General features: G+C 49.2%; 10 protein-coding genes across 10 annotated transcripts; 5 read left to right on the top strand and 5 right to left on the bottom strand.

Annotated features, from left to right (window-relative positions):
• Positions 1-341: 341 nt before the first annotated feature.
• On the bottom strand, positions 342-2,587 carry ARB_06503 (PWWP domain protein; the record flags this gene model as incomplete). Its single annotated transcript, XM_003015334.1, has 5 exons — positions 342-925; positions 986-1,205; positions 1,311-1,665; positions 1,769-2,486; positions 2,575-2,587. The coding sequence occupies 5 exons, from the start codon at positions 2,585-2,587 to the stop codon at positions 342-344; spliced, it is 1,890 nt and encodes a 629-aa protein (XP_003015380.1).
• A 754-nt stretch (positions 2,588-3,341) lies between these two features.
• ARB_06502 (uncharacterized protein) lies at positions 3,342-3,626 on the top strand (the record flags this gene model as incomplete). Its single annotated transcript, XM_003015333.1, has 1 exon — positions 3,342-3,626. One exon carries the CDS (start codon positions 3,342-3,344, stop codon positions 3,624-3,626), a length of 285 nt encoding a protein of 94 aa, XP_003015379.1.
• A 728-nt stretch (positions 3,627-4,354) lies between these two features.
• ARB_06501 (uncharacterized protein) lies at positions 4,355-5,738 on the top strand (the record flags this gene model as incomplete). Its single annotated transcript, XM_003015332.1, has 6 exons — positions 4,355-4,597; positions 4,654-4,691; positions 4,864-4,915; positions 5,085-5,251; positions 5,332-5,519; positions 5,575-5,738. 6 exons carry the CDS (start codon positions 4,355-4,357, stop codon positions 5,736-5,738), a joined length of 852 nt encoding a protein of 283 aa, XP_003015378.1.
• A 412-nt stretch (positions 5,739-6,150) lies between these two features.
• On the bottom strand, positions 6,151-7,496 carry ARB_06500 (uncharacterized protein; the record flags this gene model as incomplete). The annotated part of the gene is made up of 2 exons (XM_003015331.1): positions 6,151-6,799; positions 6,859-7,496. 2 exons carry the CDS (start codon positions 7,494-7,496, stop codon positions 6,151-6,153), a joined length of 1,287 nt encoding a protein of 428 aa, XP_003015377.1.
• A 617-nt stretch (positions 7,497-8,113) lies between these two features.
• Positions 8,114-9,725, top strand: ARB_06499 (uncharacterized protein; the record flags this gene model as incomplete). Its single annotated transcript, XM_003015330.1, has 2 exons — positions 8,114-8,138; positions 8,200-9,725. The coding sequence occupies 2 exons, from the start codon at positions 8,114-8,116 to the stop codon at positions 9,723-9,725; spliced, it is 1,551 nt and encodes a 516-aa protein (XP_003015376.1).
• A 533-nt stretch (positions 9,726-10,258) lies between these two features.
• On the bottom strand, positions 10,259-11,939 carry ARB_06498 (F-box domain protein; the record flags this gene model as incomplete). The annotated part of the gene is made up of 4 exons (XM_003015329.1): positions 10,259-10,347; positions 10,525-11,120; positions 11,198-11,704; positions 11,815-11,939. The coding sequence occupies 4 exons, from the start codon at positions 11,937-11,939 to the stop codon at positions 10,259-10,261; spliced, it is 1,317 nt and encodes a 438-aa protein (XP_003015375.1).
• A 1,314-nt stretch (positions 11,940-13,253) lies between these two features.
• On the bottom strand, positions 13,254-14,430 carry ARB_06497 (aldehyde reductase II; the record flags this gene model as incomplete). Its single annotated transcript, XM_003015328.1, has 2 exons — positions 13,254-13,452; positions 13,595-14,430. 2 exons carry the CDS (start codon positions 14,428-14,430, stop codon positions 13,254-13,256), a joined length of 1,035 nt encoding a protein of 344 aa, XP_003015374.1.
• Positions 14,431-15,179: 749 nt separating this feature from the next.
• ARB_06496 (uncharacterized protein) lies at positions 15,180-16,025 on the top strand (the record flags this gene model as incomplete). The annotated part of the gene is made up of 1 exon (XM_003015327.1): positions 15,180-16,025. The coding sequence occupies one exon, from the start codon at positions 15,180-15,182 to the stop codon at positions 16,023-16,025; it is 846 nt and encodes a 281-aa protein (XP_003015373.1).
• Positions 16,026-17,168: 1,143 nt separating this feature from the next.
• Positions 17,169-18,754, top strand: ARB_06495 (uncharacterized protein; the record flags this gene model as incomplete). Its single annotated transcript, XM_003015326.1, has 2 exons — positions 17,169-17,200; positions 17,356-18,754. The coding sequence occupies 2 exons, from the start codon at positions 17,169-17,171 to the stop codon at positions 18,752-18,754; spliced, it is 1,431 nt and encodes a 476-aa protein (XP_003015372.1).
• A 614-nt stretch (positions 18,755-19,368) lies between these two features.
• Positions 19,369-23,477, bottom strand: ARB_06494 (uncharacterized protein; the record flags this gene model as incomplete). The annotated part of the gene is made up of 4 exons (XM_003015325.1): positions 19,369-19,652; positions 19,839-21,602; positions 21,656-23,165; positions 23,280-23,477. 4 exons carry the CDS (start codon positions 23,475-23,477, stop codon positions 19,369-19,371), a joined length of 3,756 nt encoding a protein of 1,251 aa, XP_003015371.1.
• Between the last annotated feature and the right edge of the window lie 86 nt (positions 23,478-23,563).

Here is a 23,563-nt window from a genome sequence, read left to right as displayed (position 1 = left end):
AACAGTTGCAATAAGCTGGCCAAGGCGGTTGAAGGCAGAACGGATCATCGCTCTGGGGGGCTTCTCTGGTTTTGGAAGCAGGATAGTAGGAGACGGAGGAGGTCGAGTTGAGGAAAAAAGTGTACAATTTTTTTTTCCGCCATGGTGGCCCAGCTGGAGTGGTAAAAATAAAAAGTGAGCAGTTCAAAAACACGGGTATGTTTGGTTTCAGGCTTTTGTATCAAAGTCATTTGTTCTTGGAAATAACGGGCTCTGCAAGAGAATTTCATGGTGTATTGCAGGCCGGATAGCATGCATGCTAGGACAAACGAGCATAGCCTTCACAGGTATGGCTGTTTAGTTCATGTCTCCATGGCATCAGCATCCTTTACAGGAGTTCCAGCCTCCTCTTCTTTTTCCTTTTCCTCCTCGTTCTCGTCCTCTTTCTCCTCTTCCTTGGCCGTTTTCTCCTCCTTTTCAGCCTCGGGCTTCTCATCATCAGCATCAGCCATGGAGATGTCACCGTCCTTGGATGGCTCAGCGGTATCTTCATCGGCCTCTTCGGTCTTCTTCTCCTCTTCTTTCTTTACTTCGACCTTCTTTCCACCCCTGCCCTTCTTGTGCACGCCGTTGGATGTCGGCTTGTCTGCGGGAGTAGGTCCCTCGCCTGCTGAGGGTATATCTGATTCTAGGAGCTGCTTCCACTTGGATAGAATCTGAACGGATCGTCCTCGGAAGTTGTATTCTTCTTCCTTGGGGATGGTGGGCAGCTTGATGATGGCCTTGAGCACCTTGTTGATCTTGGTAGATCGAATGATGCTCACTTCGAGGTCGGTGTAGGCTTCCAGCTTGTTGATATATGTGGACATCAACTCCATTTCGGACTCCTCTGGTGCCTGGTCACGCGTAAGGAAGCCCTTTTGTAATTTGTATCGAAGATATAAAACTGGAAAAACGGGCATTAATATGAAGACTCATTATGAGATAAAACCTGGATGATACGTACTCTCTTTCTCACGCTTTGCCTTGGCCTCTTGGGGGTCGACTGGCTTCTCAGCTTCCTTGGGGGTTTCTACCTCCTCGTCACTGGCCTCTGTCTTCTTCTTGGACTTCCCCTTAGACGACTTTCCGGTAGTGGCGGCCTTTTTCACACCTTTCTCACCGGTAGTGGAGGCCTTGGGCGTAGTCAACTTTAGTTTCATGGCGGACTTGGGCGTCTTCACGGGCTACAGTGGTTTCTGGTTAGCATCCGTATTTCTCTACGGGCGATCGTACCACAGCTTTGCAGGCGGTAGTAGCGGGTTTATATCGGATATGGCATTTCGGCTTACCTTCTCCTGTTCCCCTTCACTTTCCAAGTCCTTCTTGCGCTTCTTTGAGCTCTTTTTCTTCTCTCCTGCATCCTCCATCTCTTCATCTTCCGCCCCTTCGACAACTTCCATGCTCTTTCGTTTCTTCTTCTTCTCTTCTTTTGCAGCCTTTGCGGCAGCCTTGGCTTCCTGTTCCTCTTGGGCTTGCTGCACAGCAAGCTCGAAATCGTTCAACATTTCCTTAAAATAGTCGAGATCGTGACCCTCGGCGGCTACCTGGTAGGCAGCAATCAGATTCTTAGATTTGCCCTTTTCTGAAACGTCTTTGCACTCTTGTGGAGTTATGGGGGTGAGGTCGGCGTTATGAATCCAGGCACTACGAGTAGACAAGTTGTTAATCAAGGAGCTTTACAAGAATATATCTCACTGTAGCCAAAGTGAGACCGAGGTGAAGGAGGATTAGTGAATGATTCACTCACAATTCGTTAGTGGCCATGAACATGACCGGGAATGTCCTCTCATTCACTTTCTTTCCTCCGTCACTGTAAGCTTCGGCGTATGTGCCGTCTGCTCGCTTAGTAGTGACTGGACGCGTGCTGAGTAGACTCGGAGGAAGCATCTCCTCGTCACAGACGATGGACGGCCATGGCGGATGACTCTTCATTCGGGCAAGGTAGACCTCTCCTGGCTGCACGTCCAGGTGGTATATCCGGTTCATTGACTTCTTCTTGCTGAGCTTCTTCTGGCCAGGGCCGGCCGTCGACTTGCGTTTGCCATTGGCAGCCTTCTTGGGAGCAGATGAAGCGCCATTCGTAGCTGTTTCGGCGGCAGCTTGCTCGGTTGTACCAGCAGCCTCGCCACCCTCCCCGCCATCAGCTTTGTCCGCAGAGGCATCTGCCTCCGCGTCAGCACTGGTTTCGGTTGGCTTCTTCTCTTCTGCAGCATTGTCTGTTGACTCGGGTTGAGGTTTGTCGGCTGCGTCAGTGGTGCGTTCCGCGTCTGTAGTTGAAGTCGCGACCTGGGTTAGTCCTTCGGAACAACATAGAAAACTAGAGATAAAAAAGGGGGCAAGGCGAACAAAAAAGGCCAGGACGGAGGTATGGAGAGGGTAATAGGCATTGGACTGACCGGCTTCCTTGCTGACAGGCTCGGGTTCCTGCTGTTCAGGACGCGATGGCTCTGGAATCTTGGTCGGTTCTGCAGGAAAAAAACACAACAACACACGGGTTAGCTCTCCAGCGTCACCATCGACGGGCTGGCAGGGAACGGGCGGCGCAGGGCTTACCGGTGTCAGCCATGGCGGACAGAGTAGCAGGCAGACGAGCGATGGAAGGACAAGCAGCGGTGGTGGCTGGCAGGCAGGCAGGCGATGGGTGGTGGTGATGGCGATGGGTGGATGGTCGGGTAGCCGAGGAAGTTTTGTGGTTGGGTTTTTTTCAGCGCTGGCTCGGAGTGGATGGAGTTTTTCTGGGTGCGCGAAAAATGGCGTGAAACAGGAAAAACGCGTTGTTGATTGACAGGCAACCACGCAAAAAAAGAGGCTGGCGGGCGAAGCAACAACGGCGACGGCCCAGCACTTGTAGAGGCAGCAGAGGCGGTCGGTTACGGGCGCAGAGAACGGTTGCAGGCCGGTACCAGCGCCTCAGAGGGTGGCAGAGGCGTTGACGCAGCTCGTCGGCAGGCCGTAGAAGTCGGTAGAAACCCCTGTCCTGCTAGTCGGCCGTCCACTTGGCGGGCTCAGAGATGGACAGATGACGGCCGGCGGAGGATCGTCTTCGTCTCTGCGAGGGCTGCAGGCAGAGAGTCCGTCTGTCCGTCTGTCCGTCTGTATGTCCTGTCGGTCCTGTCTGTATGTCTGCTCGGGGGTTGATGGTGGCTGGTGGTGACGCCCCCGGTTATCTCAAGAGACAAACTGCCCGCCCAACGCAGGTCACTCAATGTCTCTGGATGTCACTCCTGGTGGGAAGATGTATTTCCTTGTCCTCTGGAGTACTCTTCTTCTTGATGTCCGCTTGTAGCTGGCTGGTGGTGCAGCCTTTGGGGGGGGTATAGATGGCAGGCAAAGACGCCGCCGCGCTGCTTCGGATATATGAAGCCGCCCACGCTCGAGAAACACACACGGCCGAGCGAGCTGCCGTGGCAAGGGAGGAATACACAAGGGTACAAGCTCCTCCAGGACAGAAAAAAGCAGCAGAAGCGGTCGTTACAGGCGAGAAAGCTCGAGAAGCCGCAGAAGTTGAAGTTTTTCGACTTTTTGCAGTGACGAGAAAAGGCGAAGAAAGGCAGAAAGTCGTGGCTTCAAAGGAGAAGCGCGTGGCAGGAAGAAGCCGGAAGTAATAGTGGGTGGAGTTAAGGGGATGACTAAGTAAGTAGCCGTGGCAGTAGGATATCGGGTATCTCGGGGTTATTATATGGGAAAAAGATGATAAAAATGATGAATTGAAGGAAAGATGAGATAAATAAGAGGTCCAGAAGAGGCTGATGGACAGTGTAGAAGAATATTTAATAGTTGGTTGCTGTGCTGTTCATTGTATGGCTGTATGTATATGTTTATTGCTGAGATCAACTAGAATGGAGATAGATAAAAGACTGCTTCTATTGTTCACAGGATATGCATGGAATACTGCTAATATAGCTTGTTATTAGACGATTTATGTCTATTTGGTAGAGTACGTATATTATTTATGGGTGTAGATTGTTGCCTTGATACTTTGGCTTTGGTAGATCTAACATGGACTTGATACTAGAATCGATAGAAGATTTGATAGAACACCCATGGATGCCAGCAGCTATATAATAAAGCTCAATAAAGATACAAGACTGCAAAAGAATAATATACTACTACTAAGAGCCATCAGCTAGAGAGATAGACTGTCTCTCAGCTCGGACTTATCTAAATCCACCGTGTCCAACAATGACATCATGATGTTGACAACTTATCCAAGATACAGCTATTAGTTAAATACCAGGAGGATAAAGAGACTAGACGGCTTCTAACACATATTAAGACATACATGGAACTGCTCTATTCTATATACTGACCTAAGTCCAGGTTTCACTGCAAGATGCTGTCTTCCAAACCACTCTATACAGCCAGACAGGCGCTAAGACGCCCTGTACTCCAGTCCCAGGCACACCTGCAGAGAGGCCTTTCTACCTCATCTGCCCTCTCAAAAGGTACGGCTGGACATGGGCCAAAGGCACTTCTACTAGACAAGCAGCAGGGCCTGGGATTTGCAAAGTCAAACGCCCTCCCTCAAAAGCCAAGGAAGAGAGGAGTAACGGAGATCCGAGGGCCTTATTATGCGGTATGGTTCCCGGTTGAAAAATTGACCTCCTGGATACTCGCTAACTTTCGGTCTAGGTAATGGGAAAGAGATACCTCTCTGATATATTTGAGACGTAAGGGTGCCGCTACCTACGCCCAAGATACCAAATTGCTGACAACAGAACAGGATGGGCGACTATGTCGACGGACTCAAGTTCTCCGGAGGTTGGTCAGGTCTAAGCATCTTCTCTGATTCACTCATGCTGATATATTGATAGGATCGTTCTCACTCTTTCACGAGGCCAGGTTGAAAGAGTTGATTGACATTGCTCATGAGAACGGTGCTTATGTCTCGACGGTACGCCCCTTTTCATTCATCTAGTAAAACAGCATTTGATTAACTGGATAAAACAGGGAGGATGGGCAGAACACCTTCTAACTCATCCAGATAATACCACCGTTTTGGATAGATACTTCCGGAAATGCAAAGATCTCGGGTACTACTCTTCCATCCCAACCTTAACTAGTCAACCCAGCATAAACTAAGTCTATGCAGATTCGACGTCGTTGAATTGTCAGCTGGTTTCCTATCAATCCCGGAAGATGACTGGCTACGACTCATCGAAAAAGTGCAGTCATATGGCCTGAAACCAAAACCAGAGCTGGGAATCCAGTTCGGTGCCGGAGGAGGCACGTATTCCCCTTTTTGAAACCCTTGTGCATAGGCTATGAAGAACCCGTGTCTAACTGGTGAATAACAGACACCTCGACTAGTGAGCTTGAGGCTATTGGCACAAGTGACCCAGGAAAACTGATCAACCTGGGTAAAAAATTCCTTGATGCTGGAGTTGAGCGTCTCATGATTGAAAGTGAAGGCATAACTGAAAACGTCACGAACTGGAGGACAGATGTCGTTTCGCAAATCATGAAACAGCTGCCCCAGGAAAAGGTCATGTTCGAAGGTAAGACTTCTTTTATATTCTGTCATAGCAAGCTGAACTGATTTATTGCTTGTAGCCGCCGACCCGAAAGTGTTTAGTTGGTATATTCGTGAATTCGGCATCGACGTCAATCTCTTTGTTGATAATTCACAGATCGTCCAGCTGAGTTGTCTGAGAAGGGGTATCTGGGGAACTGCAGACACATGGGGAAAGATTGTCTCATATAGGCCTGACGATTAAAGGGGTATCATCGGTTAGATTGAATTCATTCCCGGTGTAGAATTAGGTTGTTGAAATTGGCTTCGTCTCTCGTCATAAGTTGTCTGTAAAACGGTCTCTATTTGAGGTCCAAAACCCTATTATAATATTTTATACATCATCTTGTCTTCAAAGGCCAGCTTGCCGCCCGAATAAATAAACAAAGGAAAAGCATAAACGCAATATACATCTTCACACAGTGAAGAAGATGAAAAAAAAGATGCCCCGTAATATGCAATTAAAGCCGATAGTCTAAGGGAGGCCCAAAAGAGGAAATCAAAGAGGTTTTAGTCGGTTGTAGACCAATGGGTAAAACGGCAGTAGATAGATTGATATAAATTCCTCGCGCTGGTTGACAAAGGAAAAAGGGGGTATCGAGGTGTATGATATAATTTCACGAGTTAGAAGCAGAAGATCGGCCTTCTTCGACAGCTACCAGGGCGACGACAGTGATATCGTCCGGCTTGCCTCCCCGGTAATGATCCCATGGACGATATCTCTGGTATTCTTTTGCGAACGGTCCGTCTCGTCGAAAGTCCATGCTGGCAATCTTAGCCTCTCCGGCTATGGTAACAGCCAAAAGTGCCTGTAGAGTATGTCCTTTGCCCTGCGGGTCCGCTTCCTCAGAAGCAGCAATTGCTTTCTTGGGTTTTATCCGGTTGTTACCGAATTTCAGACCACCGGGCTTCGTCAGGGCTTCCAGGTTATCAGACGCAGAGATGCCCATATCTGAGGTACCAGTCCATGCCCCGGTGGCCATCATCCGAGCAGTTACTAGCTTCAAGACTTCTTGGTTGTTCAGATTATCAAACACCCCGTCTGTGGCAAGGACCAGGACATCTCCATGCTGTAGCGAGCAATTGGTTACTGCTGCGTCTTGAGGCATGTCTTCAAATTGCTTTCCACCGAACAGATAGGACTGCCGTCGAATCAACTCTGGTACAGCCGCGAGTTGGTATGGGGTGTTAAAATCATGGGTCTGGGGGACGGAGTAATGGTGAACTGCAGCCAGGCGGAAGAGAAGTGATCCAGAGTCGCCGAGACTGTAGAGCGTGGTCAGTTTAGCATTCAAGCAACATGTTATGAAAAGAGCAGTACATACTTTGCGAGTTGGACCGAACCATCATTCCGAGCAACTCCAATACAAGCGGTACTACTCCCAGCAAATACCGCCTTATCCAACAGTGTTTTCTCATATCCGAGTCGCATAAGGGTCATAGCCCGTAAGCTCTCGGGAGAAGACTCCCAGTTCAAGGCCGTCTCAGCCATGTGTCCGCAGAAAGAGTGCGAGAAGTCCGCTGGATCGATGCCAGATTCGCTCCATCCTCCAACTCCGTCCGCCACTCCAAAGGCAAAGGCCTCATTATCGTACCCGATCTTGCTGATGAAGAATGAGTCCTCCCCGCTATCAGGCCTGTTGGCTTTCCGGTCATAGTAATTCGGGCTTTGTATGCCCAGCGCATCGTGAACCTGCGGGTGGAAGTTGTAGAAGTTCCTGTCCGGACTGAATCGTCGCCCCTTTCCAGAAGACGATACGGCCAGGCGAAAGGATATCTTCGGCCGCGATTCCAGCGGACTCCCACTGCTGAACTCCCTGCGGCCTCCGTTGTATTTTCTTCTCGTAGTCGTCACGCAGACTCGGGGTGTTCTTCGAGGCAGGATATTAATATTGTAGAGACCGTATCGTGGCACCTGGACAAGGCACGAAGCAGCCCTTGAAGAGAGCGCCACCGTCGCCATCAGAAGTGTATGCCCGAGTCTCCCTTGTCCTCCCAGTCCGCAGCCGTCCAGTAGCCAGATTCTTCTCTGCGCATTTGCACAGTATAGCCCGCGGTTGGGGAGTCCAAAGGCGCGCCGAGTGGTGTTTCGGCGATAGCAAAATTATTCGGAGAGAAAATATCACGGCATGAACAAGGGCTAATCCTTAGCTTGAGTGACTGATCTTCAGGTTTTAGTCCCTCTGGAAATTTCCCGGCCGTCTTCAAGGAGCGTGGTCAGCCTGGCCGTTGGTTGTTGGTTGCCAGGAGTCCTGCTCACCGCGGAAATAAATATCTGAAAGTCGCCTTCGTCCGCAGCCAAGAAGAAATCTCACACCAGCCGCAAAAGAAAGCTCACGATCAGCCTCAACCCGCTGCTACTGTTCGCCTTCAGAGGGATTGCGCCGCCATCAGCTTGCCAGATATACTCGGAATAGCTTTAGGATCTGGTCTGGAAGTCAGGGAGCCATGCATCCCGCGCGGCGCGCCTATGTGGAGGAAGCGCAGGAGGTAAGCAATGAGCCATGACCGACAGACACCACATAGATCAATTGATAGAAGCTGATTTACGGTCTTATTTGAGATGATTAGGATACGGACATGGGAGTAGACCTCGCGAATATTCGTATGTTCCCTTCACGGTGCCCTGGTATCCGCGCGCATTTACTAACACTTCTCTTCAATAGCCGTGGACCATGACTACGAGCTTCCCTCCGCTGCTGCGGGAATAGCTCCTGAGAAAGCTTCTGCCATATTATCTCAGTTCGAACGAAAACGACGAGCAGCTGCTATTGCTGTACCTACAGACGATGGACGAGTAAAGGCTCGGTTGCGGGAGTTGGGCCATCCAATTACCCTATTCGGCGAAGACTCTACGGACCGACGTGACAGATTGAGAGAAGTATTAGCGGACTTGGAGGAACAACAAGCTGCGGCTGGTGAGGCTGGTGCAGAAGATGTCGGCATGGGAGGGATGGAAGCAGAGGAGGAAGACCAAGAGCAAGAGGAAGAATTCTACACTGAAGGCTCACAGGACTTGCTCCAGGCACGGAGAGAGATGGCAAGATATTCAATACCCAGAGCAAAGGCAAGGGTAGAACGGCAAAAGGCCGAATCCACCATACCTCTTCGAACACACGTTAAGCATAGAAAAGCAATAAGGGAGAAACTCGGCCATTTTGAGCTTTATGGCTCTCAGATTGCTGGAGACCGGCCCGTGAGCATCACCAGGTTTTCCCCAAATGGAGAAATAGTGGCTGCAGGAAATTGGAGCGGAGGTGTCAAGCTGCTTACAGTGCCGAATTTGGAAGAAAAAGCGAATCTACGAGGACATACAGATCGAATTGGTGGCATATCATGGTTCCCCGGGGCTACACTGCCCGAATCGAATGTCTCCGAATCGTCTTTGAATCTTGCTACAGGAGGCGCGGAAGGGAATATCAGGCTTTGGTCCCTTGATAAAGATACTTCTATTGGAACTCTTTCTGGACACTCTGACCGAGTATGTCGCGTGGAATTTCACCCATCAGGGAAATACCTTGCCTCTGCATCTTTTGACACCACTTGGCGATTATGGGATGTACAAACGAACCAGGAACTTCTCCTACAAGAAGGTCACTCTCGTGGAGTCTACGCACTAGGATTCAACACTGATGGCTCACTTCTGGCTAGCGGTGGCCTTGACAGTATTGGACGTATCTGGGACTTACGCACTGGTCGAACAGTTATGATATTAGAGGGCCATATCCGCGAGATATATGCATTGGATTGGGGAATAGACGGACACCGTATTCTGTCTGGATCAGGAGATGGCTGGGTCAAGTGTTGGGATCTCCGGCAAGTTCGTGGTACCGGTGGAGTAGGTGCACACAAGAGCGTTGTGTCGGATCTAAGATGGTACAAGGGGAGCGACGCTGCCTCACTCCTACCAACCACTTCAGGACTTGATCAGAATGGGGATATGATGGATATAACACCCACGCCAGCGAAGGACCAACCAGACCAACCTCCACAGCCCAAAAAATCCGGAACTTTCTTCGTTTCTAGTGGATTTGACAAGAATGTCAACATCTTTAGTGCGGATGACTGGTCACTTGTGAAATCGCTGCAAGGCCACTCCGGAAATGTTCTCAGCACTGATATAAGCACCGATGCAAAGTGGATAGCAAGTTGCGGGCACGATCGAACTGTGAAGCTATGGGGTATTGAATAAAACGTTACTGAAGTTCCAGTTCTAGTTACAATACTCAGAAAGCCCAACTCCGTGTAACTCTTGGGGGTAAATGGTATATACCGAATTTCCAGTCAAGAGCATGCATAAGAGAAAGCGATGCCTTTCACTACTGTGCAGTAATAGCCTAACCGGAGGCTGATGCGTTCCAAACGCAGCTACTGCACCGTGACTCTTGTCCAAGCAAATGGCCGATTTGGTCGCTCCCACTCTACAGCCCTCACACTCTGTAGTGTTCCCTGGGCAAAACACAATAAAAAATGGATCTAATAATCTTATCAAGATTTGATGACAAGATATAAAGCATGGTAGGATGTAGAAGCACTCAGAATTATGTAGTAGTACAACATGAACATAGCCGAGCGGCTGTTCGGGTTTTGATTACCCGTACGGGTCGCCTAATTACGGCCCGTTCCGCTCAGCTTAACCGACACCCATAACCGGATACAGAAATAGTGTAAACACAGCACTAGTCAACTAATGCTGTTTGCTGGTTATTCTTTTGCGCCATTCTTTTAGGATGATTGTGGGTAGGTAAATGCACCATTGTATTTCTGTGGAAACGTTGAAAGTAATTCTAGGATATCATTAAAATCAATGTGGCCTAAGGTAGGATGGAGTATCGTAAATTCTATAAGTAAATCAACAAGATAAACGCCCAACGAAAGGGGAAAAAATAAGAAAACTAATAGAAACAACGATTTTTACGTCAGTCAAATTTGATCGTTTATGCATCAAGCCTGCCACTTTATCTTCGCATTCGTTCTCGCACAATAACTACAGCCAAGGCTGATATGTGCATCATTCCACAGCGTCACAAAATCTTCGTTGGGATGCTGTATAAGTAATTGTCGCCTGGAGATCTCTTCTATTGCCGGTCCAGTCCATATCTCGGTCATTAGTGGCGGATAGTGACAATCACCGCTCAATGCGTCAAACACTTTCAGAGCCTTGGGGTCGTTCCTGTAGTTGTCCCAGTCCAGCTGTGTTTTGCGCATAAATTCCTTCCTCATGGCACGCTGATTGCTTCCTCCCTTTTCAGCCGCAAAGAATTCCGTTACTCGCTCCAGGCCAGAGGTAGAAAGTAGCATGATAATGAACTTCTCGCATGACGTAGTGACAGGTGTCTCCGCAACAAGAACGCGATGGAGTGAAAATATTAGTAACCGGATACAGTGGTGAGCTGATATTAATGCCTGGGAGTCGAGGAAAGGGTAGGCTTGGAGTATCTTTGTTTGAAGAGCGCGGTACATGATTGACCGATCACGGGGCTGGACAGGTACGGGGAGCTTTCCAGCTTCGAATGCTTCATAAAGGGAATCCTGGAGCTCTAACCGTGCTTCATCATACTTTTTCAGGAAATACATCGTATAAAACCTAGTGAAGGTGTTAGATTATTTGCCAAAAGAGACGTTCATCTGGAAAAGGACCGTAGAATGGAAGTGTTGACTTGCATGAGAGGAGTCAGTTTCGACTTAAGAAGAGCGTTGCCCCGATCCATAATCTTCTGCTGTGTCGGTTTCGGTAGATGTGATAAGGACTTTACCCAGCCAGGGTTCTCCTCCATGAACCGGTCCAGAACATGGTCTGCGAGGTAATAAGATAATTTCGAGCAGACTTCCTGCCTCCGTCGTAAGTCCGCCAAATACCTGAAAGAATAATGCTCACGGCCACTGGTATCTTCAACAAACGGCGGGAACAGGTCTGAAAGCAATATCACATCATCTTCAGGCGCCCTTGTGTAATGGCTCGGCTTGTGCTTTCGAGACGGCAGTGTTCCATGCCGCCGAATACGCAAGTACTCTCTGGTGATGGCCTCCTCGTGAACCTGCAAAAGATACCAGAACTTCCGGCAAACAAGAAGCAGACTCCCTAGGTCCTGGAGTCGACAGAGACCGAATATATTGACCACTAGTTCGACCGGTAATTCATCCCAGCACGAGAATGGCTTGCTTATGTTTCTATAATGAACTGTTAGAACAAACGTCTATTCCATATCATCCTCAATCCCCCCCCCCCCCCCAGTCTTGGGGACAAATATAAAGCACTTGTAATGGAGAAGAGCTCATACAGAGGCTGGGTATCCTGTTGTATCACCCCGTTATGGTTCTTTCTTAGCCACGCTAGCTTCGCCAGGCTGGCCTTCTCGAAGGCCGATATTGATTTACGAGCTCGTAATTCGAATGAAGCAGCCATAGGTTAGTTATTAGCGGTGAGAGGCCGTGGGCTACAACAATGTCTCGGGATGCTGGCAAGCAGGATATGAATGTAGAAATATAAGCCTGCTTTTTTCCTTCCTTCAGCGTCGTACACGCCCGTCACGACAAGAGTCCATGAGAAGCTCGCCCTTTGGAGCTCTTTAAATATATCGGGAGCCCGGCCGGCCTGAAACAGCTGGTTGGACGTGGGCTGTGGGGTTGTTTGGGAGAGCCATGATGTATCGTACTGTCATGCATAATTATATATCACTGGTCCGCTATTACGTCTGTGTCTTGTCTTTTTTTTTTTTTTTTTTTCTTCTCGGTGTTTCTGGCTGCACAGCCACAGGAGGAAGACTACAGCGAGGCAGCTATATTATTATTTATTGTTTAGCTTATGTCGAATCCCTGGATTGCCAGGTATGACAGCGTGGTGGACTTCTCCATCGGCCAATAACTAATAGCTAACCAGTGGCTGCTTTGCTCTTCGCCCATGGCAGGCCATTTTATATCAGGGCCAGGGCCCTTGACCATATAATACGCCGCTTGTATAGTTGTTAACTAAATACTCTACTTATGAGAGTTGCATCGAACAGGTTATACCTGGGATAGAGCATGCTACATCACTGGGAATATGCTCATAACTCGTTACCTCTGTTAATTACTTGGTAAAATAGTTACCACAAGCCGTTTCAAATCCAGGCCTGTGAGGGTCGACGGGATAAGGATTCTCATGTTGAAACAGGGTTGAGCCGCAGCCTTTGCCGTCTCCAGCGTTTGGTCACAGCTATCCGTCGGTTCTAGAGAGGCTTGTGGATAGTTGTCCGTTGCTGTTGAGACACTTCAAGGCATACGGAGCGTAATAGTCAGGACCAGCTTCGGCCCGGGTTAAATAACCAGTGAAGTTATGGTCAGACGCTGGTGGCTGATTGTAATATTGGACATCCAATGCCCAGCCAGAGCTTTAACTTGAGCGTCAAGCCAACGGATTTGATGAGTGTCAACTGGCTGGTTAAGCGATCTTGAAGTTTCAATGTTACCACAGCCTTGTTCGTTTGAATTATTGCACATGAACAGGAGTAGTGCTTACGGGCTACTCAAGGCATGCTCGGTAGTGGTGACTCAGCAGCTGATGCATCACATAGTGAGATTTCCCACATACCAGCCCCGAGTACATACGTCTTATACTGGCTAATGTGCATCTAGGTAAGATAAGTGGCTGTAGAAGCTCTTGTATATCATTTTGGGTGTTGGTGTCAGAGATGAGGTTGGTTTAATCAAGTACACGTTCCCAGCAAGGGTAAAAGCAGGCTCATAATGCATCACTGAGCGTGGTCCTCTTGAGCTGCTTTATCAAGTTAACGATCATTTGTTCCGGCGATATCCAGGAATTCATTCCTAGGATAGATAGCGATGACACCGAGTCAATGCTATAGTGATGCACCTGTATCAAATCAGTTAGACTCCACTTGTAACGAAGTTCAGCCACAGCGCTCACCTCTTGTTTCTCCCTAGATGGGCTCATTTCTGGGTAGTGTTTCCGGACAATTCTGGCGATCTTTGGAAAAAGTGATTAGCTATGCTTTGTGATTGTAGATCGAGCCAAAAACGAAGCCCCCTACATCCGAGAAAAGCAACGGCCATGGGCCTAACATTAGCCTTCGCCCCCACGCAGCAGGGGTTATCAAGGCTTGGATATGCGCCTTTGCAACGTCTCGCACGTCGACCCAGTGAGGAAAGTCATTATGGAATAACGGTTCATTCCCCAATGCAGTTCTCCAGATCAAGCCAGTGCTGAAAGTTAAACTATCAGTACCCTTGGTCAACGGTAGAACGAATGGGCCTCCAATGAATGACGGTAATAGTGTGCTTAGAGCCCATGTAGGTTGATGTTTCCGGTAGAAATCCCATGCAGCCTTCTCCGCAAGCTTTCGCGAAGCCATGTAAGTTACCCAGGGTCGCCACATTTCCTGGTATTGACTCATGTCATGCCTTGGGTCCGCGGCCTCATCATAGCTAATCGGATTCCAGTCCGCAGAAGAGTAGGCGTATCCCTCACGGAAGCCATGACGTGCATCAAACGCCGCAACGAAAGAGCTAGTTATGACGACCGCTTTGATTCCTGTCTGTTTCATTATTGATTCCAATATGCAGATGTTACCTTTGATGGCGGGTATAAGGAGGTCGTTTTCAACGTTTTCTGGAGACATGTTCAAGGGAGATGCGATGTGAGCTACATATGTTGCGCCTTGGAGGGCATCATCAAATGCGCCATCCACTGTCAAGTCGGGTACAATGGCAATCTCAAGCCTTCCACTAGAAACAAAGGATTCGAATGCGGCGTATAGCTTCTGAGCCACCATCGAGGATCGGACTGTCCCACGTACGCGGACCGGGGCGTGGAATGACAGCAGTTGCGATACAACATGCTGTGCAACATGGCCATTAGCACCAGTGACAACGACTAAATCAGAGTTTGTAAAAGGCATGATTCTGATATCTCTTGCCTTAGAGAGGGCAGAGCCCGGGTATTGAGGAAGGGTTATATAGTCATTACTTGCGGGGTATGCATGATCCCAGCTGTATGGCTGTATCCCATTCCCGGTACTTAACAAGTACAGTAGAAATTTGACGGTCTATGGACTGCACCAAAACAAATTCCAAGTAGCGCATCTATAAGTATCCGTCTCTGTAAGTGAATTAATGATCAACATATTCCTTCATTGTGTTCATCCGAAGAAACGAATGCAGCCGGCAGTCCATGAATTCAGTATTGTATACGCCAAGTGCACAATGTTATCCATGTCATATCCCTAGATACGGGCTCTAATAACAAGGCATGGCATTTCGATAAGCGAGGTCTATCATTATAATAGCAGGAAACTCCAAGGACGATTTGATAATTGTCAGTCTTGACGCCCTAGAAAAAAAAAATATAAATAAAAATAAAGCGGAATTCTGATTGGCTTCCCGTTAAAATACACGGATCAAATATAGTGCGAACCCCCGGTGGCTATATTACGTAATAGACATTTCGATTATAAATCAAGTTATCTTATCTTATCAGATTCAGATTCTCATCAGATAAAAAAAAGCTGCTTTGCTCAACATCCGAAAGTTGAAACCAAAAAAGCGCCGGCCATCAACAAACACACGTCCGCCTCGAGCTATACCCTTTTACAAGAGCAAGACATCGCAGATATCGTTTTGCTTTATCATTCCACAACTGCTGTATACTATGCACAAGAGTATTCCCTCTTCCGCCGTCTTCCGGCGTATCGGACCGACACCTGCTCGACAACCGTTCGGCCAAACGTATAGCAAGATTGCTCAACGCAACAAGGAACAGTGTCTTCACTGTCAAAACGGACTATACAGACGACTCACACACTCCCAGTCTCGGAAATTCAACACACTACGCTCCCTACCGTTCCAGAGCCCACTACCGAGAGCTGCTCCCAACCGAGCCGAACCCGCCTCGCAACCAACCTCCGAAGACATATCGCCAGGTCTGGCGGCAAGAGTCCCTGATACTACAACACACTACACTATATTCCCTAAAACTCTGCCGAAAGGCCCTCCGCCAGAGGGTACATTCGACATTTCGCTACCCGACCTTCGCCGCGAATTCCTCTCCCTCCAGGGTCTTGCACACCCGGACAAGTTTCCCGAAGGGCCAGCAAAACGGAAAGCAGAAGCCCTATCGTCCCGAATCAATGAAGCCTACCGTGCGTTAGGGGATCCATTAGCTCGCGCGCAGTACCTTCTCGCCTCCCAGTATGATATCGACGTCACCGCCGAGGACGGTGCCAACAAACACCCGCAAAGCCCCGAGACCCTGATGCAGGTGATGGAGGTGCAAGAAGCCGTTGAGGAGGCAGAAGACGAGAAGTTAATTGCCGATCTAAAGGTGGAGAATGAGGAGCGAATTGCGCAGACGGTGAGCGAAATGGGCAAGGCTTTCGAGTCGGGAGACATCGACAATGCTACGAAGCTGTGTTCTAAGCTTAAATTCTGGTACACAATTCGAGCTGGCCTGAGAGAATGGGAACCGGGAACTAGAAGTGTCAGGCTGGTTCATTGAGATGCCGGAGGAATATGTCGATGATTATGGGATATAGATTGGACGCAGCCAGTCTTGTAAATAATTGTACTTTTTTTAGCTAGAATGTATACATATGTCTAGAATAGAGCTGGAATACAGGACTTATGCCATATAATTCCAGTTTCTGCGAAGCTATCCATTTCTCTGTAGATTAGCTATATTGTGGGTATGACGTATCAATTGCCTTTGCCAGTCTGAGATAATGCTTGTTATAACAACACCTCAACGTGCCAAACTACCAACTACACCCACTCTTCACAACTCTCTCGACATCTTGGATGCAGGAGTCTAACACCGGATGGATGGCAGTAAGGACAGGCCGAAACAGGCTGGCCCGACCACCTAGCATGGTGAATTGTTACGCAGTACTTTGAGGCATGCTGGCTGGCCTTCTAGTTATCCACCGCCGCGCAGCCGCCCATCAGTACCTATACCCGATTAACCAGCTTCACCGTCAAACCGGATTTGATTTGTCCCTCGAGCTAACTCATGTTCTCGAGCTGGAGCTCCGCTTGCTGCCTGCCGGCGTTTCGAGAAGCCATACCCTCGAGTCAGCCAAGATACGGCAAGGTATGGCTGCAGCAATAGCGCGCCCATTGGGCACACATCCGTTAGTGGATTGACACCGCAAGTCTGTCCGTCTCCGGCCTTGCACAGCCTGTCGCTGCAAGAATAGAGACGAGGTTTGCATTACTGTGGGCTTTGCGGGAGACCTTACCTACCTGAGACTCGCATCTGCAGCCTCGAGGCTGGTTCGAGACAGTCTTCGGCGTCGCTGAGCTACACGTAGGCCGGGCGGCAGAGAGCCCTCTATGCAGGAGCAAAGATCCTGAAGCGCCAGCATCCTTTATGCGCCTACCTTGCGGTATTCAAGGAGCATTCGAAACTGCGCCGGCCGGGGGGCCATGACCCGAACTTTTTATAAGAAGGGGAAAGCCGCTGCTGCATGCTTTCTTTTCTTCTCACTCGGACCATCGCCTGTTGAGAAAATTTTTCAAAGTCGCGTTTGTGCGATATTCCATTAATATTCCACTGATATTTCATTCGAATATCGACAACTACTTTACGCGCCGCTGACCGTTGGAATCGGGAGTTTGCGCTCTCTATTGACGCTCGCGCAAAATGGCTTCGGTTCCAGGCCCAGATTTCAGAAGGTACGCTTTTATTTCAGCCGGCGGTTAGGCTGTCTATAGGGATTTGTGTGATGGCTATTCTTTCCAGCATTGAAGAAATATACCCTCTGCATGGGAAGAGGCATACCGAATGGAATAATCCGCTGACCAGCCGTGGCCTTCTTCTGGACAAACAGTATTATCAACTCTCCCCAGTTCACCTTCTTGATCGGACCCGGCCACTCAAAAGTCACCATCCAATCTGGCCTTGCCAAACATGTCTCTCCCCGGCTCGATGGGCTGATGAACAACGGCCATACTCGCGAATCCCGGCACCGCATCGCAGTCCTGGAGGACGAAGATGTTGAGACCTTCACTGGTTTCTGCGAATTTGCATACACCGGAGATTATACCGTTCCCGTTCGTCAGACCAGATCCGATCTACCAGAGTCTTCGGAATATGGAGAACCTTGCTCCCCATCTGCGAACCTCCATGTACCGCCGCCGGCACCATCGCCCCCTTCCTCCCCAAAAGCACCACGGCCAGAGGATTCATGCGCCATCTGGGATGACGAAGATGATCTTCCAAAGGAAGAGCCCGCCGTGGTCCAGCCTCAGGCACTTGTTGTGAAGGAGGACCCTCAGCCCCAGCCCCAGCCCCAGGATGAAGAAGATGACTCAAAGGGGGCCGCTGACGCCGGAAAGAAAGGCAAGAAGGGCAAGAAAGAGAAAAAGGGAAAGAAAAAAGCAGTTGAAGAGCGTCCTGCTGCAAACACTCTCACGCCTCCTAAAACTCCTCCGCCCACGGAGAATAAAGAGAATGTCAAAGATATTGCCGTGATTGAAGAGAAAAATACTGAGGCCGTCACTGCAGTGGTTCCATTCCAGCAAGAAGAAAAGCCTAAAGAGAAACCTGAAGAAAAGCCGGAAGAAACCCAAAACACAGAGTCTGGCGATTGGCCTGAATTCCAGGCAACTCAAGCAGAGTCAATACTCGAGACATCCAAGTCCGAAGGCTCTGTTAGAGGAGAACCCTTCTTCCCCCTTCCATCTTCCCGACCCGCTGGTGTGTCTCTATGGGATGAATTCACCGCTATTCAGTACCCACAGTACGAACGCAGGGCCGCTCCATTAAGCCATTCACAAGCAAACAGCGACTCTCGCGACGTTCCTTACATTTTATACCATGCCAAAATCTATGTATTCGCCTCCCGCTACCTCGTTCCAGCCCTTGCCCAGCTCGCACTTACCAAGCTTCATCGAGAATTGGTCTCGTTTCCTCTGCGAGCATCTGGCCATGGCTATGGGGATAACGGCACTATACCCTATGTATTAGAATTGCTACACTACACATTCAAGAACACGAAGCCATATGACCCGAGATTTCCTTCGTTGGATGCTAGCGCAGATCTCCCGTCTGAGAGGGAGAACCGACTTCGCAAACTCACAACTCACTATGTTGCCTGCAAAGTGAGGCAGCTAGCTACTTATAGACCAGAAGTGCATCATACAGAAGGAGATGCTCCACTGACTTTCCGCGATCTCCTGAATAAAACTGGAGAATTGGCTTCTAACCTTGTCTTCCAGCTGATGTAAACGGGTCTCTTCGACTTTTTTGTGCACTCATCCTTCTTTCTCTCGTTATGTTTTCTGTTTACTTTCGATTCCTTTCTGTTTGCAAGATATCCCCTTAGCCAGCTTGTTCTTGAGTATTTTCTTGTTCATATACTTTATTTTAGGGAGTTGGCCTTGCTGGAAAACTTGTACGCTTAATGATGCTATGTGGCCCTGATATCAATGAGAATACGCCTTCAGTTATGCTATGAGATTTTACTACTGCACCCTGACAAGGTGAAGATTAGAAGTATATGAGAAGAACGGGATTTTGGGCGGAATTTTGCTAAAATACTGCAAGGTCGTGGCAAATATATTCGGCTTCAAGTGCGTATATGGTAAGAAGTCATGGTGGATGGAATATGAGATGTTTGTTGGGATTGATTGGGGAGACAAACAAGCATGCTAATAGATGTAGAAAATTTGCAGAAATGTTCATAAACCATTCAAACACTAAATTTGAGGAATATATAGGCGAAATTGAAAGAGCTAGGTATAACGATAGAAGGTAAATGAGCCCGATAAACAATTATCTGTTAAGAATGAACAAAGAAAAGAGCTTGTGACGGAGAAAATGCTGTCTATAAGTGATTATCCTAGTTGGCATGATTAAGCTGAATCATGCAAAAGGCCTGAGAGACAGAGGAAAGGATCATGTTGAAACAAACTATGGGCACAAGAAAGGTCAAGTCAGACAGGTATGGGGATGCCTCGAGGAGGGAGGAGGATGGACGGGGTGTTTGAAAACAAATGAAAAGCCGCAGGTTACGCAGCGGTATGGATCCAAATGGCAATTGAGCAACTCTTTTCGAGCAAAATATGTAAGAATGGGTTCTTGCTAAACCAGGGATGGAGAAGTTGTTTATTAGGGAGACGGAGGCTGGTGGGAGGTAAGGATGTGCGCAAATGATATCGTTATTCTTTGTGGAGTCATTCGTAAATAGATCAAAAGTTCAGATGGATTGGACCGTTCTAGGCAAACCCAAACGGATTGGATGGAGCTAAGCAATAGGTTAGTCAAAATCATCATAAATACCATACATAACCAAGGATTAGGATAACGTACTAGCTTGAGCAAGATTTGCCTTCCCAGTTGGCTGAGGCATGATCTTCTTTGGAGTATCTTTGTGGACACCGAAACGTACAGGAGGAGCAGGGCCTGTCTTTTGAGGTAGAAGTGGAGCAGCTGCAGGTTGCTGTGGAATTGGCGGTGGTGATGGTGTGAAACTTGTTGGAGGCACCCCAAAACCGTTTGCACCTGTGCGCTGGGGCTGAAGGGGAGGAGGAAGAACAGAGTTGATGGACCCGGTTGGCAAGGGTGGTTGTTGTTGTTGTCCAAATTGGGGGAAACCGGTGGGCTGAGGAGCCAAAGCTGGGAACGTTTGCTGCTGCACAGGCGAAGTGGTCTGGAATGGTTGCTGCTGACCACCCATGAACTGCTGAGGAGAACTCATGAAGGGTTGTTGCTGTGGCATCTGGGGTCCAAACTGCCCAGTCATCGCCGGAACCTGAGAAGGGAACCCTGTTGGCTGAGACACCAACTGCTGTTGCTGGAACCGCTGTTGATTAAGTTCTGCTAGGCTGTGGCCTGGAGGGGCTATGTGCGGAGCTGTGGACGGGATGCCGGTGAGTTGAGGTTGTAGCGGCTGCGTTACAAAGCCGTTTGGAGGGTTATTGGGCGCAGAGAGTGGTCTAGGGGGTGGTGGAGGAGTGAGGAATCCTTGACCAACTGCTGTAGCAGGAGGCTGAGGCCGTTGTCGAGGTGGCATAGCAGTTTGCTGGGGCTGCAGCTGGGGTTGGACATAGCCAGTCATCTGCGGTGCAATAGCCTGCATCTGAGGCTGGCCAAGTTGTGTAAAGAACTGAGGGTTTGCACCTGGTTTCTGGGGTTGTGCTGCCGGTGGTGCTTGAGTAGCTGGAGGCTGCGGAATTGCCGGCTCGGCTGGCTTGGTTGTAGGAGCTGGAGCAGTTTTCGTGGGCTCCAAGGGGGTTTGGAGTAAAGAGAGGTCTGCCATAGCGCCAGTCAATGCTGGCTGGCTTGCAGCAGTAGTTGGAGCAGAGGATGGGGCGGTTGAAGCTGCAGGTTTGGATGGCGTCTTGACCTCCCATGCGTCGTCCTCAAATCCTGCAGGCCCATCCTTCTCCTTATCTTTTCCATCAGCAGGCGCGGATTTGTCCTTGGGAGCAAACGCTTTTGGATCAACTACGTCACTGGCTTGAGCTGCTGGGGCAGGACGCCCCTTGCGGGTATTATTTCGTAGTGCACCGCCAGGACCGGAGAACAGACCTCCACTGGCAGGCTCTTCTTCACCATCCGCGAATGTGACGTTCCGGCCTCCCTTGGCTTTACGTTTGTATTTCTCATCGACATATTTCATCACTCTTATTATATCACCTTCCTTCAAGCCCAAGGTGCGAAGAACATCCGAAGTGATATCTGGGATGACCGATTCGTCCATTGAGTCCTTGGTGAAGTTGCTTGCATAGCGTTCGCACTGATGAGGCCCAACTCCAGCTCTCAAGAAGAAGTCGAACCAGTCGTATTCGGGCTCCTTCTTTATGGAAGCACCGACAACTTTGTGGCGCTCGTTTCCCATTTGGCTGCGGCGGCGGATATCAGATAGTGGCTTATCTTCGTCAAGAGACTCACCGGTGACCTTTTCAACATATTCCAAGTCTTCAATGGACATCTTGGACACTGGGACTGCAATTTTCACGCCATTCTGCTTGTGAAGGTGCATTTTGCCATCTGCCAGGCCAATGAATTCGGCAACAACAGTGAAAGTGCCAGATCTGTCTGTCCATTTTCTCGTTTTTGCGGGATTCGGCTCTGTAGGACGTTAGTGAAATGTACACGAAGGTAAAGAGTATGACTGGGCATACTTGATTTTGATGATTTGCTTTCGCGTCTCTGGCGCTGTGATTGTTGGTTACCATCAATTCTTCCAAGACTGCTCCGTCTACGCGGCAATTTCACACCTGGGCCTACCTCTATGGACCCCGTCCCATCCGAGTCTTGTCTCTTTGAGGAGCGGGTTGCCTGTTTAGCTAAACGTGCTTCTTCAAGCCTGTTCTGTTCAACAGACGACATCCCAGCAGTTACGCCGGACAATCCAGAGTCCACAACCCCTGTTATTTCAATGTAGCTGCTAGGAACAACGCCTTCCCTTCCATTCTTTAGTCGTCGGATCATCCACCATTCTTCAGATCTCGAGTCGTCCAGGATTACAACTTGATCATCAACACACACAGAAACCTCGTCTTCACCCTGGGCAACGAAATCATATAGAATGATTCCCTTCTTCTTGGCGCCGCTAGTGCCAGCTGCGATGACCTCTCTCAGCCCTTCGGCCCTGTATCCGCCAGAGATTTCACCAAGAGCAGCCACTATCTCCTGTGCAGTATCTTTGGCTCCAGCATGGAAATCAATGTTTTTACTGGGCCGAACAAGATCGACAAACACATGCTTCCCCTCGATAGAGTAATGCTTTAGTTTCTCAGCAGTCCATTCCTGGTGAGGACCGTCCTCTGACTTTTCTGGTGATATAAATATTGTTCCAGCCGCAACATTGATTCCGAGTGTTGTCGGCATCTTCTTCCTCTTTCCCATGATCGATATCATTTCACTGATATTGTATATGTGGTATCCGGAAGGTGAAGTCGATGTGTGTCGGGGATAAATGTCATCTCGAAGGGCCAACCTGCTATAAGGAGGAGACGGTTGGACACCTGTTGATTCTGCCTTGAGAGAATCGTGAGGGGATCGTCCGCGAGATCTATCTCGGGAGTAGTCTGTTGACGTGTGCAGATGGGCTCTAGGGGACGGAGGACGTCGATATTCCTTGGGCGACGGCAAATGTTCTCTTGGAGATTCCTCTTGGGATTGCGGACGGCGCGGAAGGGCAGGAGCAGGGGCTTCATCTTCGTGATCTTCATGCGCGGGCTCCACCGTCGGCGCTGCCGCTTGAGGTTCACGAGATGGAAGAGCAGGGATTGATCGAGATTCGCCTGGTTGTTGGGTGTGAAGTATTCCGGCGAGGGCTGCGGCAGGACCAGCAGGTGATTTTGCGACTTGAGGAGCAGGAGGCGCTTCTTGTTCGGGCTCCGGCTCCGGCTCCAGTTGCGTTTCCGGCTCGGGCTCAGCATATCTGGTTTCTTCTTGGGCCTCAACAGCTGGAGAAGCTGCAGCGTCTGCTCCGGGAGCTTCAATATCGCCTATCACCTGGATATAATTCGACGGAGCAAATCCATACTCGGTATTTACCTGGACCAGAGTCCAGTCCGGGTCAGAGGTGTCAAAGATTAAGATATCAACATCGTCTGCAAACGACACCTCCTCATCCGTTTGTCGCGTATAGTCGTAGATGGATTTTGCTCGTTGGATTGGTTGTGCCTGTAGCCATAGTAGAGGTAACACAGTTAGTTAAAAACCAGGAGATTTTCCAACGAGAACCAGTATCCAACATAGACGAGAAACAGAGGACAATAGGGGGAAGGGAGAGCTCACCTCCTCCACGTAGTTGTGAGGGATCAGTCCCACGGGCTCTTCGGATTCAAACTCGGCAGTTTTCTTCTTTGCTTTCCACCAGCCGTCATCCGAGGACTTATCCAGTATGTACAGCAAGTCACCTTCGGCAAATGCTAGCTCATTTTCTCCTTGTGGTGTGTAGTCGTACACAGCAGTGTAGACACCTTCAAAGCCCATCTTGACCACCTCCCACGACGATGACCAAAGGTTTGTGTATCCTCCTCTTCTGTAGCGCGTTTAATCCGGTCCCTCGTGGGTGTAAA

The sequence above is a fragment of the Trichophyton benhamiae genome, assembly GCF_000151125.1.
Source record: "Trichophyton benhamiae CBS 112371 chromosome Unknown contig01535.1, whole genome shotgun sequence".
NCBI classification, from domain to species: domain Eukaryota; kingdom Fungi; phylum Ascomycota; class Eurotiomycetes; order Onygenales; family Arthrodermataceae; genus Trichophyton; species Trichophyton benhamiae.
Note: the sequence above shows the minus strand (reverse complement) of the source record. Positions and strands in the feature narration are given on the sequence as shown.